General features: G+C 36.7%; 1 protein-coding gene across 4 annotated transcripts in view; it reads right to left on the minus strand.

Annotated features, from left to right (window-relative positions):
• Positions 1–18,563, minus strand: part of LOC124409869 (chromatin-remodeling ATPase INO80) — a 48,950-nt gene that overhangs the window by 29,153 nt on the left and 1,234 nt on the right. For all 4 annotated transcript variants that reach the window (XR_006929548.1, XM_046887783.1, XM_046887784.1 and 1 more), the window contains 21 exons: positions 17,905–18,064; positions 17,593–17,672; positions 17,300–17,511; positions 16,946–17,119; positions 16,544–16,840; positions 16,228–16,386; positions 15,946–16,115; positions 15,576–15,792; positions 15,365–15,452; positions 14,885–15,176; positions 14,494–14,696; positions 14,285–14,425; positions 14,098–14,219; positions 13,724–14,019; positions 13,346–13,628; positions 13,002–13,148; positions 12,593–12,845; positions 8,252–8,379; positions 6,824–6,918; positions 4,865–4,937; positions 897–1,055 (listed from right to left, as the gene is read on the minus strand). Coding sequence is in view for 3 of the 4 variants with exons in the window: in XM_046887783.1 (XP_046743739.1) it covers positions 897–1,055; positions 4,865–4,937; positions 6,824–6,918; positions 8,252–8,379; positions 12,593–12,845; positions 13,002–13,148; positions 13,346–13,628; positions 13,724–14,019; positions 14,098–14,219; positions 14,285–14,425; positions 14,494–14,696; positions 14,885–15,176; positions 15,365–15,452; positions 15,576–15,792; positions 15,946–16,115; positions 16,228–16,386; positions 16,544–16,840; positions 16,946–17,119; positions 17,300–17,511; positions 17,593–17,672; positions 17,905–18,064 (3,749 nt within the window). In the remaining variant the exon portion in view is untranslated. The remainder of the gene's footprint in view (positions 1–896; positions 1,056–4,864; positions 4,938–6,823; positions 6,919–8,251; positions 8,380–12,592; positions 12,846–13,001; positions 13,149–13,345; positions 13,629–13,723; positions 14,020–14,097; positions 14,220–14,284; positions 14,426–14,493; positions 14,697–14,884; positions 15,177–15,364; positions 15,453–15,575; positions 15,793–15,945; positions 16,116–16,227; positions 16,387–16,543; positions 16,841–16,945; positions 17,120–17,299; positions 17,512–17,592; positions 17,673–17,904; positions 18,065–18,563) is intronic.

The raw sequence follows: 18,563 nt of genomic DNA on the forward strand, positions 1-18,563 counted from the left end.
TTTACGGCTTTATGATGCGCACACCGATGCAGGCATACCGCGTGTGCGTGCCATGCAGTTATAATATGCCGATTTAGACATGCAACAGACTGTGCAACCTGCATTTCAAACCTCATTATGCAACACGTATGTATATAGAGTCTGTGCGAATTATACGCATCCGAATTAAAGAAACTATCCGATCATAAAGCGGATCCAACGGTTAATGCGCGTCGAAATGCAGGAAACGTTATTCGACCAATGAAGATGACTAATAATGAATCGAAAGTCGAGAAAAAAAGGGAAAAACCCTTTTAAAAATATCCAGCATTGTTATTTGCACCAGTGACAGTGAACAGGAGTGAAAAAACATTCCAATTATACACCATAGAAATGAAAATTTTAGGAAACGATGATTAAACTCTGGCGTTTTTTATCAGATTTTAATGTTTTTTTCAGCTTTTTATTTATTTATTTTTTTTATTATTATTAACCGCTAACCAAATTCCCACAAATTATCTGACAAAAATACAAAAAATTCTGACATTATACAGAAATTTAAACGCGCAGTTGTAATTTTAAATTTTTTTTCTATGCACCTTGAAGAAAACTATCTTATAAGAATAAGTTTTCTCAGGTGATCTCTGAAGATAATCTCTGACAATCGGATTAAAAACATCGAATTTTAAGAATTTTGAAGGTTCTGATTACAAAACCTTATCTTCAATTATTTACATCTCATCTTTTGTTATTTCCATTAGCATTTCATTCGTTTTTTAGCATAACAATTATCGCAAACAACATTGCTGGAGATTTTTTATGAACAGTTTTATCTTTTCTCTTAGCTCAGATTCAGCCCGATTCGTCTTCAAAAATGTAAAATAGAGTTGAATTTGTTTGCTGAACGAATGAGTTACCTCGCTCTTCTCCCTGGCCCGTTGAAGGATGCGTTCTTCTATGGTCCCCTTGCAAATGAGCCGGTAAACAGTGACCTGTTTGGTCTGACCAAGTCTGTGAGCTCTGTCCATGGCCTGCTGATCGACGGTAGGGTTCCAATCACTGTCGTAGAATATAACCTGCGCCACGTGTACATACAAAACACATACTATTACCATTTTTGATTTACGAAGGGTTACGTCGAGTAATCGTTTTCGGGAATTACAACAGCTTGGCAAATACATAATTCTTCGCCATGCGAGTATAATAAGGGTCGAAGACCCTGCCAGACTCCCCGAGAATCGTCCTCTTTTCGCGTTGGAACGCTCGGTGAAAGCCACGAGTATGGCTATACAAATATATATATATATATATATATATATATATATATATATATATATCGGTTAGGAATGAGTCAAGGGGAAGACGAAAGCTCCCAGGTTCGACGAAGGCTGCACGCTACAACAAGCCAAGCCAACGCGTGTTTAATTGACCCATAAAATGACGTCGGCAGCACCGAGGAACGGCGGCCAAACAACCTGACAACCTGCATGTGCACACGACTCTGTGGCCCTTGTACATTGCGTATATTAATATAAACTCGCTCCGTTAGAAACTAGCCGAGAGAACCGAGATGCGGTTAACCTCTGGGAAGATGGTCTCTTCTCCGGGGCAGCCGGCCCGAGTCTCCATTGCACCGGGTCACCGGGGCCATGCAACGATCGCCGTATGCACTTGGCGGGGGGAAAGTGGCCCGGATCACCTCGACTTAGTTGTACCTACTAATCCCGAGATAACGTCGTTTCTACCTTCTTATTATACCGCGCCATGATGTTCGATAAAATTGTAAATCTATGCCAAAGAAGACATTCGCACACGGTGGTCTGGATTAGAGAAGAGAAGCTTGTTCTTTAGGATCGTAAAATGAATAAACAACAAGTTGCAGCTACTTGCTTGTGGTTGTTGTTTTTTTTTTTTTTTTTTTTTTTTTTTGTGGATTCATATTCTTACGAAAACAGATAAAACGCCGGAAGGAATCAATCCCAGAATCCATTTTTGACCGTTCGATGGATCGGAAATGGTGGAAATATCATTGGACTTTTTTTTTTTTGCTTTTGGAATCTGATTCTCTCGGGTGAATCATCGCGCAATTTCGAATTTCAGTTAACTTTGCGCTCGTGCAGAAGAAGCACGTCTGTTTAATAAATTGTGAAGTTTGCTAAACCTTTGAAGTAAAAAGGACTGAAACTAAATCACATGTTGTTTACATGCAGCCTAAAATTGTTGCTCGCAATCTAATAGAATTTCTCGAATCCCATAACTTTTGATTAAAAATACAGTAATTTCGAAGTAGTTTCATAAAACTTGAATGTGAGAGTTTACACCTTTGAAAAACGTCGTAATATTGCGGTTTGCACAGTTTGCTCATTTGGTATTAGAGAGCCGCATGCGGTAGCTAAAGTTACCTTCCAGTGAGTTGGATCAAGGGATGATGAAAACGGGGGCCATAAGGTGAACAACGAACGATAAGGAGAGCTAGTATTTCGTGTATTCACGAGAAACGACGAACAAAGAGAGAAAGTGAGGCAGGCACGCCGTGTCTCCGAATAAATAAGATTTGTTAGATCGATGGCTGAATTTAAGATTGGGAACGCCTATGCTGATCGGTGCACAATACGTATACTTTTGTAAAGTAACGTAAATTGATGCAGACACATCGTCGATAGAGACGAGAAGCGAGCTCCGGAATTTCGATTGAGGAAAAATAGGATCTGGTACCGACGAGACGAGACGAGACGAGACGAGTCGAACACTGCATCATCGCATGTCGATGTATCTTATTCAACCTACGCATAACTGTCCTAATTAGGATAATTTGGGGTTAAATTCCGTCACCTGCGTCAAACGAGGTGTGTAGAAAAAATAAAAAAGATTCTTATAACCTTTTTTCTTCCCCTTAAGAAGGGATTTCCATTTTTCGCTAAATTCATCGCTTTTTCATAATTTCCTGGTAAAGAAACTGTGTAAAGGATCAATGCGAAATTTAGCAAGTGAATTTATTTATCTCTTATCTGTTTACGAAAAAATTAAAGAAGATTTCCTTCCAAAAATTCATCCCCCACCCCCCTTGACGTGCGATTTGAGTCTACCGATTAATCCTGCAACAAAAACCCAAGAACACTTTACTTTTCACACATGCAGCTATCGTTTGACGAAGCAAAAAAAAATAAAAAATTCATTCTTACGTGTAACAGCATTGAAAAGTCTAATTCAACCCGTTGACACACCCACGTACACCTGTAGGTATAGCTACTTATACACAATAGTGTAAAATTTGAATACGAGACGTATTACGTGACTAATTAAATACCAATACTTGTCCGACGACGGACACCTGCTACCCTCAAGTCCCGACTATCCCATCGGCTGTTACATTTTAATACTCCATATTCGAATGTAACGATCATTTCGTTGAAGATAAAATTCGTATAACGAACAGAAACAGTTACTCAACATGTATGAAGTTGATACCGAGATTGAGCAATGGAATTCTTCTGTTTCGATGGGTCGGATTTTATTTAATTTTCTTTATTTTTTGTAATCAAATCCGTACATGTTCTTGTATAATTACACAAATTCGAGATCGTAAAATTTCTTGAACAGGTGAAAAATTCTGCGAATATTTCAAGATCCAGATGTTCGATCGACGATCAAAAATTATATCCAAAAACGTCAAGCATCCAAGTTTCAAATTAAAAATTTCAATTCCTTATAGTACAGATTTGACGCAGCGATAGAGCACGAATTGCAAGATCGACAGTCGTAAAAGGAAGATTTGTATCTTTTCATTGATCGTAAAGACTTGTGCAACCGAATGGTATAACATAATGAATGGACGATAAACGAAATGCGAGTAGAAAATCGATCATTCTCGCAATGGTGTATAATAATTTGTTTATCGTATTGGCACACACGCGACAAAGATCGTTATACGTGTTTCACCGACGGTGATATTTCCACAGCAATCGCATGAGAAGGGATGAACAGACATACCTTTTGTGTGCCTGTGTGTGTGTGTGGGGGGGGGGGGGGGGGGGGGGGGGTTAGATACCAAGCATCGCAGAGGGTTCAAAGCCTCTTGCTGTGTGCGTATCTCTGCTCTCGTATTTCCTCTCTCTTTCTCTCTCACTCTGTCTTGCATTTACGCGTGTAACTATATTCGATGAAATCGTATTACCCTTCGTCACGACAAGCATATAAGTTACCGCGTCGTGATTATAGATTTCATTATTACGAAATGAAATAAGCATATTCTATTTATGTTGGAACTTCCTTGAAAATCAAGTAAATAAGTGCACATGGTACCCCGGAATTGTTATCATCCATTTTATCACTTGCGGCTAATGTAAACGAAAGATGAATAAAAAGAGAGAACTGGATGCAATCACCTATCGTCACTCACAATCATCTGTTTTAATATTGTTACAAAGGGTAAAATCACCCGTTTTACCCCCCCCCCCTCCCCTAATGATCTAGCAGCCGGCATATGACGCAATAAAACTAAGCCCTCGTACGTCAAAAAGTGATACCTGTTGCTGTGCCAACCGGTATTATTGTAAAAACAGTCCTGTTCAAGACTTAAAACCAGAAACACGTATTGCCATTAAAGCATTTTTCCTCCAAATATTTTACATAGCGCCTTTTATTGATTCCGTTAACTAAGCTCACGAACCCACATTTTATTTGAAACGCGAGTCCGTTTCAATATTATACCTGTAACAAGTTCATAGGTATACTGGACTCAAATTGTAGGTAATTTCGTTCGATAGTATCACCTCTGCAACCCAATTAGCTAAATTTCGCTATATTGTTTCTAGAATTCGTGGGAATAGTCTGTTAGAGGCTTGATCTGTCGATTACCGTGTAACTTATATATCGTATAACTTACCGTGTCCGCGGCCGTGAGATTGATTCCTAAACCGCCAGCCCTGGTGCTGAGTAGGAAGACAAATATGTCAGCCCTGAAACAGAACGGAGAGATACTCTGGTCAAGGGGTTGATTTATGGTAGTTGAAAGGACTCTGATGCAAATGATTTTGGGGAGTTGGCGGTTGTACGATTTCCGAGGACAAATCCTCGTATACCTATTCAAAGTACAGCTTGTAATAAGTTACGTACGAGTCGTTTAAAATCCGAATTGAAACGAGGGTGTTCAGTTATTTGTGAAAACGTAATTCCCTGAGAATTCCCTGATTCCATAATTTCCATGAAAACTGAACACCCTGTAAAACGCGGAAAACGCGTTGAATTATAAAAAAAAATTTCTACCACCGAGAGAATTTTCTGTGACTTTCTTGATGCGACAGGATGAAAGGAAGGAAAGTCGGTAAGAAACTTCGTACGTACAAGAAAAGAAAAAGGGGGGAAAAAAGGCAGAGAAGATGGGTGCAAGAGCTATATACATATTATATTATGTGATTTACGAAGACAGGATGAGACTAACGATGGCCCCTCGAGAAAAGGGGTTCGGATAGCGGCAAAGTGACACGTTGGGCGTCGACCGTAAATCAAAGCCGGATGCAATATGGGTGCAATATGGGCGGCGAGCTCGAGAAGCACCGCCGTACATAGCAATATTAATATATCGGCAAGCGAAAGAGCGGCCCTGAAACGTTTAACGAGGCGAGCGGAGAATATATTGCGGTGTAACCACCACCTCAGATCGTTGCGGCGCGGCGGGGAAAATATGTGGCCAAGTTATCTTCCCCCTGTCCAATCTTTCGGGGTGAAACCGCGAAGAGGAAGATGTGGATACCTACGTAGGTACGTACGTACTCACGGGTCACATAAATTGGCTGGAATTCAATTATACACGCTTTTTGTTCAGCCAGATCAATTATCATCGCCGTTATAATTTCGCCATGGCTTTTGCAATTTTCATTCTCTGCAGTGGAACTGCAATTCACGTCTTGCGGATATTGTGTACATTGAATCACATGAATGCGGATGTAAGAATCGCACGTATACGATAATTTGTTGAGAAAATAAATAACTGTTTGGAAAATATGAAATTTTTCTAGTTTTCAACAAACCGATTTTAAATTTCGTATTTTTATTCTACAATCGATTCCCTTTGATATTTATAGCATTCGCATTTATTGTGCATTGAAAATCGATATATTTTATTTAAAAATAAAATAAATAAATAAATAAATAAATAATGTGTTACAATAAATTGCCGTGGAAAAAGGCGATGTGCCTGTAAACTGCTGAATGACGCGTTTTTTTTATTATATTTGCACACACAATGTATTACGTGTATAGCGTAAAGAATCTAATTCCGCTTCACGTAATATATAGGGTATGTATATCTGCTACTGTATTGTATTACACGAAGTACAGCATTATTTGTTGTAATTTATGCCGTAATTAATATTGGATAACGTGATTATGAAACCCGAGCTAATCTCTGCTGCTCGAGGCCTTGTCGTGCTTTTGTGCATTTTTAACCGACGAGGCAGACAGCGTCCCCCGTGAAAATATTATACATAAACATAAAGTGTGTGTGTGTGTGTGTGTGTATGTGCCCTCATGTATTCGAACTCACTAAATATTAGGAATTAAAGTGTCTAAACTAGGAAGTTGGAAATTCCCTGCATATAAATCAAAATCAGGAAATAAACTGTTAATTGCAAGAAGCTAATTGCAAATTTAGAAGCAAAAATTGCAATTAAAAAAAAAAATTAACGAAAATAAATGATTCATTTGAATTATAGATTAAATTCATTCTGTTGTATTAAACGTAAATACTAACACCAGTATTAAAAAAAAAGTAATAGGGATATTTTTTTATGTGGCGTTACATTTTTTGGATAAAACAAAAGCAATTGATCGGTAAATAACTCACCGTTTTTGGAAATCGGCAACCATGTCTCTGCGGTCAGATATCTTCGACGATCCATCCAGTCGCATGAAAGTGTGTTTTCTATAATACATGTATTCCTGAAAGTAAAAAATTCGAAACATGAGCTAATCATTTATCACTAATTTCGTATTACGACGTTAACCATAAGCATGACATTCTAAAATACTAGACTATTTTTTTTCCTTTTTTTTTAATATCTAAATACTTTGCCACACATAAATGGTCCATGAAACTTTGTGATGAGTTCCCCGGTTTGTTCCCCGTTGATGAAAAAAAATGATCTGGGTATTAACCGTAAAATTCAATGACAATAAGAATATTAGGGAAGCCTCATGACGACGGCATCGAGCCGAGACTGCACGTTCCATACAAACGATAAACATCGGTAATTCCGAAACGTAACGACATGGGCGAGTTATAAAGGAAAATTATTCCGGCATGCGGTATTTCCACGGTGAAAGTGGTCCAAGGATTATACTACTTTCTACAAATGAATTGAATCATTCTAACGACGTTTGGACCGACATGACTTTTATAATTATTTCCTTCTTTCCCCCGTCTTCCTAATAATTAATCTCTAAATTTGCCTCGTAACGAATCCTCGATTCAGGAGGAAACTCGAAAAACTTGCAATTCTAATCGAGCTGAACAATCATTCACGATCGCATCGTGGAATTACCAATGCAAATAAAATTCACTTGTCATTATAAATAACCGACGTTTATGCATGTAAGTATGTACTTCTATTTGTAGAGTATGGGAGTAGATTTTCATTGAACTGCGGTAAGTGGGCGTGCATATATTCGAATATAACATCTCATAACGCGGCGACTGTTCCTCACGTGCAAGACACTCTTGCAGCTCTGCAGCTCTGCATGCATGAAACGTGGGGCGCGTTAATTTAGTTCCGGAGAGTAACTCGGTCGAAAGGAAAAAAGGGGCTCCTACCCTACCCTTCTAGTTTTTAACCCTTTTTAAGTCCGCGCCTCTGTGCCGAACCCTCCTGCACAGCAAGCAGCAACTAACTCTTTTGAGAGCGCGCGGTTTTAATCGTCAGAAGCGTCGTTAGAAGCGACAGGATGTATGAATATATCCTTTTGGACGTGTTCTTCCGTCCATAATAGATCGTACAAACCGACGTTAACATATCTCGCATACATGTTTCTATCCCTTCTTCTTTCTCCTTCTCTACATTCGTAATCTTGATCGTTCCATTGGAAAAAAATGTGAGGAAAAAAATAGAGAAGAAGGGAAAAAAAAGCACAAAACGCAAGGCGAGGGGAGCGTATTTCCGACCGTAACACGTTGGCTGTTCAAAATAAAAACTAAAACGCCTCGAAATTATTATCCTTGTAACCAATAATTGACCAATTAACGACGGGCGCAATAGAGCTCTACGTTCCAACTCGCCTCGAGAAGATCGATCATCTTTGTCATCTGGGAATAGATGAGAACACGGTGACCCTGCTCCTTGAGTCGCCGTAAAAGGCTGTCTAAAACGGAGAGTTTCCCAGCATCGGTGACGAGGGTCTGTTTATCTGTAACAAGAGTAGAAAATACCGAATAAAACATACTGAATAGGATCACCGATAAACCGGGTCGTTAACTCGACAGGGGATAAATTTGTTTGCATTTTATCTTACCGCGGAAGTTTGAGCTAAAGAATATATAAAAGTGACAACGTCGATGACAATTTACGAGAGTGCACGAAATAGCGCGTAGAATATGGAAAAGTTAACAAATAACACAAGAATTAGTGTCGCAAAGTCGATTAATTTTATGTTACACTTATCACCTTCTTTTCACGTATGAAAGAGAATTAAACAAAAGAATAGAAAGAAGAATGATTGAGGAAAATGGTCAAGAAGATATATAAAATTTAACTTTCCCAATTACGTATGCATACCTATACTATATTCTCAGTGAGTGAATAAGAAAGTTGAAACGGCCACCCGAAATGTATCTTACATATGGGGGGTTCCATGCGAACCCATCCAACGTCTAACCCTTGACATCTTTGAACTTGTTAAAAATTTTTATTTCATTGGTTAATTATTCATGAATATTAATAATGATTCTGAAAAGACAGTTTTTAAGATTCTCAATAAATTCTCAAGAACTGGATTTTCTTTTCCGAACACTTCAAGGCCAATGATTGGCCGATTTTTCTGTTTCTTTTTTTTTAACACTTTTCATTTTTTGATTGACTAAAACGTTGGTTAAACGGTCTGAAAACTGCCAAAAGATTCTTGAAACTTCTATTCTCCACTTAGAACATTTCTATAACCGGTTTTATTCTGAAGTTGATAAAAAAAAACAGTTAAATGTGACAAAAAATCTATAAAAATTGCTCCGTAATGAAACCGGTCTGAAATTGTTCCGAGTAAAAAATAGAAGTATTGAGAATTTTTCGGGAATTTTCAGATCGTTCAAACAACGTTTTAGCTGACCAAAAAAATTGAAAGTGCCGAAAAGTAATGGAAAATTTCCCCCATCATGGGCACAGTGTCGAAGCGTTTGGAACACAAAAATGGTTTCTTAGAACTTTTCGAGAATTTAAAAAAAAGTTCCTATTCGTAATCACTTTAATTATTTATAAATAATTGAGCAGTTGAATAAAAAATGTGAAAACATTTGGATTGATACTTCAGAATTGAGAAAATTAGAGAAAATTTAAAAAAAAAATCAGAAATGGTGAGGGTCGGGACGTTGGTCGGGTTCGCATGACATTCCCCAGATGTACAGTTTGAAAATTGTGAATAATAAACATAGATTGTTTCAAATTGCTCGTTATATTACTCGCGAATGCAGATAAAGTGTCAATTTTTTCCTTGTACATTATACGAATTCCGTGTTATGTATCATTGATATAGGTATCCATTATAGATACTTACATGAGGAAAGAAGAAGAAGAAGAAGAAGAAGTTAATTAAGTGTGTTTAATAAGTTTCTTTAATCGATTTTTAATCCGATAGAACGTACGAGGCGCAAGCAAAGCAAGCAGGCGCATAAACGTGGGAAACTTGTTCGCTTATGTGTAGAGTTATGCATCCGGCTAATCACAGTCTCACCGTAGCCAGTATCAAAAAGCGATCACTGCTAATAACAGAATATGGATAAAACAGTAAACTGTATGGGATTGATTATTAATGCCACGGTGAGAAATCGGATAATCCTGGTAGATTGAATTGACTGCAGCATTATTCCCATTAGGTACAGCGTCTCGTTTGATGGCCTCTAGTGAAGATACGATTACGGTGCGACTGTAATAATGCATATAAAGCTGCGCGGCGATATGTTTGATTTAAAAGAGCAATTACAAATAAGAAAAATTAACGATGCGTTGGCGCAAGAATTATAATAATCGTTATATTGATCCACGCTCGAACAGATATACGATGATAACTGCGTGTTGAAAATGCACAAGGTGTTTCTCGGATTTCAGGTGTGTATAAATATCATGAAACGAACGTGCATGTCATGTATGGCTAATACGTGGAACGCTCATTCGTTTTTCTTTTTATATGGAATTTTAGCAGGCTTGAGTAGAAATTGATTTTCCTGCAAAATTACTCGAAATATTTCGCTAAAATTTTACATAAAATTTTGCGGTCTGTAGCCGCAAAATGTAAGCATTAATAGAAACGGGAACCGCAGGTGCTGACGATGAGACTTGGCAGAGATTTTTCTAAAAACTTCTCAGTGCATGTCTTCGCGTCATAGGCACAGGTGAGTATCACGGCATACGGAGAAGAAAGAGCTTCGCAGTAAAATTAAATTCTAACGGGGTTTTCAAGACCCTTGTCCCGCTATATGGTAGACCACGTTGCGTGCGTTGTAAAAGATCGATTCTCTTCTGTACGAGGCATTCCAAAAGGTATCGATCAGGATCAGAATTTGAGATTCTGGATTTACTCCGTAGGATTTATTTATTTTTATATAAAAGTATTGGTCAAGAAACAAAGCCCAATTGGAAGAAAAAAATTCTTTTCCTGTCTGAAATATGATTTAATTTGCTACTTTCGGATCCACTGTTTTCTAAAATTTGAAAAAAAGAATCTACAATTACATAATAACATTTTTGAGGCCTTGTTGAAAATGGAATTTTTATTACAGCAAAAGGTATGTTATTACGGAAAATGATAAATACAAGAAAAAATAATAATTGGAGTGAATTTTTCGATATCAAAATGATGAAAAGAGAAATTAATAATGAGAATTAAACAAAAAATACACAGTTAAGAAATCAAAAAAGTTACGAATATATTGTGACATCAAATATTTATCACTTATAAATATTTATCATTATTATTTAACGACTGGTTTTCCAAATAAATTTCAGATTTTAGAAAATGAGTACTTCGAAAATAGTAAATTAAACCATATCTCCAATAGGGGTTGTTGAAAAAATTCAGCAAGGAATTGGTTTTCCGACTTGTACTTTCATGTTAAAAATTCTGGAGCAAATAGAAAATCTCAACTTCCGATCTTGATCGATACCTCGTGTGATCCCCTTTATGTACACACAATGTATTAATGAGTTAATTGTTCAATTGTACATTTTATCCAAATTTAAGAGTTACAAAGAAGTTTCGATTTAAAATTTGAAACTCACGAAACAATTTGTCAACTGAGCATTTATGTGTTTGTATGATGACAAACTATCGATAATTTTGCACCTAGACTTTCAACCAACGACTATCTCTTTTTTCAACCTAAGAAAGTAGATTATATGTTATGTAACAAAGTCGCGTACATTTCTATATTATACACGAATGAAAAATTAAAAATTCACGAATATAATAATAATAAATAATCATTTTTCGATGAGTCCATAAGGAGAACTATTAATCCATAAATTGGGTGGAGAAAAGAAACTTTTACGACCACACTGTATATTATGCGGGTTATACCACAATAATTTTCAATGGGCCGTTACGCAAGTTAATAAACTGCATATGAAAAGAAAACAAGTAAAAAAGTTAACGTTAGATAAGCCATAATAGGCACTTTAAGAAACGTGTAATTATCGCGGTGCAGTTCGGAAATAGCGTATACGTATTTATAATTTTATAATCTGCAGGAACTTTGTTCCAAGATCTAACATAGAAGAACATATACATACATATATAGATATATGTACTGCGTATACGGACACACTACAAATACATATTCAGCGTTGTTCCAGTGTATCGAGTCTTGAGAACCGTTTATGTTATAACTACCCAACAATACGAAATTATGTATACGAGAAAAGAATAATTAGCAAGTCGTTGATAAGTTTAGTTCCTCAATTATTTAATTAGCTCTTTCTTCGCACAGATATGCATGAAAAAACGGCCGGATGATTAAATTGGGTTATATTCGCTGACGATGAATTTTTATTTTCGAATTCTTGAATGTAGACGAACAATAATTTCGGGTACAAAACGAAATACAGTTAAAACTTTTGAAAGCGGTTGAAACTTTTCAGTTTTCCAAGGCCGTTCAAGACACGAAGCCTATTGGCAAAGAGAATTTGGGAAAATTTGGATACTTCAAGTTACAGACATTTTTCAAAATCTCCACTTTTTTGCGTTTTAACTTTAGAAAAAGGAGCTCGACATCGATAAATCGGTAAGATTAGTAAGAGCCATGTGTTCTACTTGGTTGAGACAAAGAGTATTCTTATTCAATTTTCCTTGAGACATTTCCGAATTTTCCAGATTGACAGTATTTAGATACAGCGATTAATTTTTGAGAAAAGCTCACCAGGTATGATGATATTTGACCACCCATTTATCGGAGTGCAGGCCAACAAGCCACCTGGAGGGTTGTAGGAGAAGGTACTAGGAACCGCGATTCGAGAACCCATGGACATGCTATGCGGAGGACAGAGGAGAGCTCGCTCGCAGCCAAGCCACAGCATGCGCTGACCTATTACACCGCCACATTCCTCATGGCGTCGCCACGCAGACTCTGCACTGCTGCTACTTACATATAATTTTCTTGGACTAGCTTGTATCTGTAAACAAATGTGAAAAAAATTCACAATCAGCTCTGATGAAAATCAATGTTTAGATCAAAGTATTCGACATGAGTGGTGAATAAGAATAGGTATTGAAACTGACGCTTCCTTCTCTATTGATACACAAGAGAAAATATCTGCTCAAATGCTTACCTTAGGATTATTATCACAGACAAAAGCAGGTAACGTAGTACGTTGAAGGGGTCTTGTTATGGGTGATCTAGGTTTATGAGGATGTTCTGGCAGCAGAGGCAGCTTGGTATCCTCGCCATATTCTGTCTTCAAGGACGTCAATGGCCACTGAGAATAACAGTTTCAATGATTTTATGGTCACAGAAAACATCGTCGGCAAAATTAAGTATGAAAAATTTAATTTCGGACGTAAAGTTTGTGAAGTGCGCTCCTCAATGTATACTACCCGACAAATGTGTAAGAAATGGGTGCGAAAGAATCAGGAATAAAACTTTATTCTATATAGTATTATTCTATAGGTTTACCTTAATGAGTTGGCTTGAGAGCTGCTTACTGCTACGTAGTATCCGATGAGCAACAGTCTCTGGCATAGAGTGAATACTGTGCGTAGCATGTGTATAAAAAGCCTCGCCGCTGGAGATGTCTTTAGTGAAAATCAAATCATCTATGACGTTGGAATTGGTATCTAGTTTCGAACTGACAAGTATCGTAAGATTGGTTGGTGGTATCCTTTTGTCATCAACCCACCAGTCTTCCCAATACCGTTTAACCTGAGTTTTTTTTTTCATCGCCACTGTGTAAGCCCATCTGCAAAATATAATTTAGCCTAGTTTCAAATTCAAATTCTTTGCTCTCATATTTTCTGACAAGAATATATTCTTCATGAAGTTTTATATTGTTACCTGAAGAGTATACCGGCTATGAAAATCTTGTTGAGTTCCATAGGAGACAGGTCGATAAATCTTGTGAATGAAAAACAAGTTTCCCTTGAATTTTCCATTTCCTGATGAAGCGATCGATGTATGTACTCTGTTGCAAATATGCACAGCTTGTTGAAGAGCAAATGATCTTTCGACAGCAATGATGTATTTATCAATCCTTCGTTATACACAAGTGCTGGCATCTGATAGCTTTCCACGTTAAGAAATAACGGGGACTTCGCGTCTCTTCGTTCGAACAATTCCGGATGATTGCAAACCTGGAAAGAATTTTTTTTTTCATAAATTGCTATGTTGCAAACTCATATAAATTGTATTACTGTCTACGGAAAACTTACTTTGCGAAATTGCATAACTAAATTCATTAAATTTGATGTGAAATTCTTATCATTTGGTACTGCGTCTGCTCCACCAACCGTGTAATGCAACAGGTCCTCTATCCTGATTTTCTTCTTCAAGGCTAAAACGTATAAAATAACTCGAAAGTTAATTATGGAAAATTGCATCCAACCAAGTAATACATACCCATGTAAAGTAATTTCTGTCGAGTCGTAAGTGGACAGTAAACCATGATTTCAATTTTATCAGAGAGCTCATTCTCGACGTCTTTTTTTATTCTCCTCAACATGAATGGTTTCAGGATCATATGCAATCTCGATAAATGCTCTAAAAATAAAATAATTGATAGTATCACGTCGATCGGAAATGATCTAGCAAAAATAGAGCTGACATACTTTCATCAATCCCAGTTTTATTTTCTGCATGACTTTCAATGTCCTTAGAAAACCATTCATTAAATTCATCGTGGGAATCAAATAGGGTTGGCATTATAAAATGAAGTAGGGCCCACAACTCGGCCATGCTGTTCTGGATTGGCGTACCACTCAGCAGCAATCTATTACGACAACTGAATCCAAGCAGAAGTTTCCACCTCATACTACAAAAAGTGAGGCAGATTAGTCAATGAACACAGGCATGACGGATAGTTTTATTGTATTCAAACATTAATTTCGACGTTAGTTTTTTAACGTTAGTCAAAATGACTTGTAGAATTATAAACAATTTCCAATCAACAAATCTCAAGCTTATTATAATCAGCGACTACACTATACTTAAAATACATACCTGCTTGTGCTTTTAATAGCCTGAGCTTCATCCAGAATCATGTATTGCCACTTAATTCTATTGAAATATTTGTAATCGGTAATGACCAATTGATAACTCGTGATAACGACGTGGAAGGACGCTTCTTTCGTGTGCAGATCTTTGGTCTCCCAAAATTGCCTTAGGATTTTACGTTCCTGCGGATTACCCCAGTAAGGTACCACCTTAAAATCTGGAACAAACCTCGCCATCTCCTGTTGCCAATTGTGCAGAGTCGAAGCTGGAGATATTATTAAAAATGGGCCCCAGACAGCTACAACAGATAAATAAAATTAATAATTTTTGACCATATATATTCGTGCCTATAAGAGTCTCAAAAATTATGAATACAAAATTATTGGCAAATAAGGCCTTGTTTTTCTCAGTTATATAAGTGTTTATCGAATGATTGATTATTTATCATTTTTTGTTGGCAAGTTTCAATGAAGCTGAAATACTCACAATACTTTTCGGCCACGTGACACAAGAATGCTATCGATTGAACGGTTTTTCCAAGACCCATTTCGTCAGCCAAGATACCGCTAATTCCCTGGAAATACGATAGTTTCTTGGATAATGAGAACGTGACAAAGAAATCAATAAAGTTAAACTATGAGTTAATATTTCTAGCCAATAGGAACGGAAATTTTTAAAATTCACACAATGAAAATACCTGATCATATAAATTGGCAAGCCAATTCATGCCCTTCATTTGGTAGCCTTTTAGATTGCCTTGAAATATGGTGGGCTGCGGATGTTCAAGAGTTTCCGGTGTTTCACTCAAACGAAGCTCTTGCGCGGCTGCTGCGGTGTCAAATTGGCGGGTGCGAGCCCTCTCACTGTCAAATGCTTCGACTGCATTCTTCTTCGCCTTGTGTTTCATCAGTTCACTGATTCAAAATATTGGTTGATCACATTTGAACGATTAATCGGTTCTAAAGAAGCAACATTATAAACAAGTGTATCGTACTATTCAGAGTAAGTCCTGTGACCTTACATATTTAGCTAGAAACATCTGATAATAAGATTAAGACAAGACGCACCAGTCATAATCATCAAGTCCTATAAGCCGGGGATTTTTTTCCTCGTCTAATTGATTGAGAATTCGCAGTTGTTCTTCCGGTGATGCCTTTCCTAATTTTCGTGACATAAAGTGGGCGTAGAGTTCCGTTTGCGTGATTAAAAAATTCAGCTTTCTTTGTTGCCGCTTGGCCTAAAAATAAAATTGAAATAAATTTTAGCGTCCATATTTACCAATCATACTTAAAATTATGTTTGAAGGAGAAAAGCGATATAAAAGATGTTAATCATAAACTTCTTTATACCTCAATCAGTTCCACATCCATTTTGCGCTGTTCTTCGGCCTCTTTTTCTAATCTTCGTCTAGTCTCTCTTTCCACACGATCGTAACGTTTCCAATAAGACTGCATTTCTCTCGTCAATCTTTTAGCACGCCATATCGTTTCCTTCATATTTTTCTGGCTCTAAATTTAAAACGTGAGATTAAATTATTTTGCAATATCATTGCGTTGAAAATACAAATAGTACATAGTCATGAATTAAACCAATTTTAATTCTGGAAATTGATATTCCACACGTATGTAATGTATATTATATATTACATATAGATTCAGCACTTACTTGCATGGCTTTTTGTCTGCAGTATTTCATACAGTGCTGAGCAACCTTTTTACAACTGATCAACATTTCTTTATGATTATTCGTTTTGGCTCTTTGAACTTTTCCCAATTCTTTTTTCGACATCATTATCCAAATTTTTCTTCTCCTAATTGCCATTACCTCTGGACTTTTGTTATTGTGTTTTTTTCTACATCGTTGTCTTGGCTGATGTTGGATCAGTGCATCAATTTCAGCTTCGTCCAGCTCATCCTCTTTGGGTACCACACGCTCCCAATCATCTTCTGGATAATCGTGTTCCTAGAAAGAAAATTGGCAGAAAAATATTGGCAATTACTAGGCATTCATGAAAACTTTGTAATTAAGTTACGAACTAAATTATGATTATGATTCGTGAATGCGTACTTTATATTCATTTGTCGCCCTGTGACGAACAGCTTTCTCCTTTTTAAACTTCATAACCCTCTTTTCCGGCTTTTTCTCTTTTTTCTTTTTATTGCCAATAATGAGTTTCTGATGCTCTGGAAATTTATCATAGCTCGATAACAAACCAGCGCCGTAATACTGATATTGTATATTCTGTGAAAAAAAAAATTTAAATAAGAATATCTAAATATCTACTGGATCACGATACATAGTATGAGTTATTTTGTTTGTAGGAACTATAATTCGATTTCTCGTGCAAGCAAAGTTTACCGCCACTATTGTTGCCCCTTCCTGGTAAAAAGTACCAATAATGCGAAAAAAAACAAGGCTCACCTCAGGCTTCTGGTAAAAGCGGCCCTGATATTTTTTTCGCAATATGTGAAATTTTAGCATATCCTGAAAATCTCCCTCCGTAATGGGACCATCTGTATCTGATTCAGACACAGAACTGTCTGATGAGTCGCTAAGTAAAATGTCCTGCAGCCATCTTCGCTCTTCGCCAACACTGCTCATGTTATATAAGCGAAGTTTGTCAATTCTTTCATCTGTGAGTATAAATATGGTACAATGAAGTTATCCACATTCACAACAGTGTAATAATCAATCATTGTCTCATTGAAACAAACCTTCTTTACGTGACACCACGTCGTTGAGGTAATCTTCAGATTCATCTGATGTGTCTGAATCATCCGTTTTATCATCATCGCTGCAAAAAAGAAGAAAACCTTTCAGTGTTTAATTTACCTGTGAATCGCGTAGCATCAGTTGAACGTATTTTATTTGAGAAGCATCTATTAGTAGTATACTGTAGAGTACCTGAATATATTTTAGAAGAATGGTTCTACATTCTTGTATAGATTCTAAGATGGATTTAATCAATTATAAAACAAATGGACACAGGAGTAAATTAATAAGAGTGATGAAAGTGTGTCAAGTACCTAACTCGATCTTGAAACAATTCGTTGATTTCATTTAAAAAAGGTTGAACATTCAGACTGCGCTCTAGTCGCTGCAGATGTAACGGTGGAGCGATTTCAGCTTCCAACCCCATTGTGTGGACCTCTTCACTCATTACCGGTATTTGCAAAGATTGATTCTCTGTAATAATATTATCATTCATTAAATGTTGTACGTCGTTTAATTCATAATCCAAGTAGCAAACTGAGATGCATTTGAATATATCAAATTTAGCTAATCTATAAGTATGTGCTCAATACTACAAATTATCAAGTTTAAACATTTCAAATTGTGATTTTTAAAGAATTGTGTCTTCTTCGACATGCAGAGTAGTTTACAATATAGGAAAAAAATTGTATTATATAAGCTCATGGAATATAAATATCTAAAAACAGTCTGTAATCGGATTTAGTCAAACTTCAAAATAAATCCCACAATCACACAGCTCGATCTATGAAATTATTGATTTCCATACTGATACTGTAATTACAGCAATTTTATGACGTTAAAAATTTATATGAACACTCAAACTTTGATTGACATGGACAACAATTCTCTCGAATACTATCAATGACAACATTTCAAATACTTAAACAATGGTAGAGTAATTTACACATTAGCATTTATAGTTTTCTTCGTC

This window comes from Diprion similis, chromosome 8, assembly GCF_021155765.1.
Source record: "Diprion similis isolate iyDipSimi1 chromosome 8, iyDipSimi1.1, whole genome shotgun sequence".
Classification (NCBI taxonomy): Eukaryota; Metazoa; Arthropoda; class Insecta; order Hymenoptera; family Diprionidae; genus Diprion; species Diprion similis.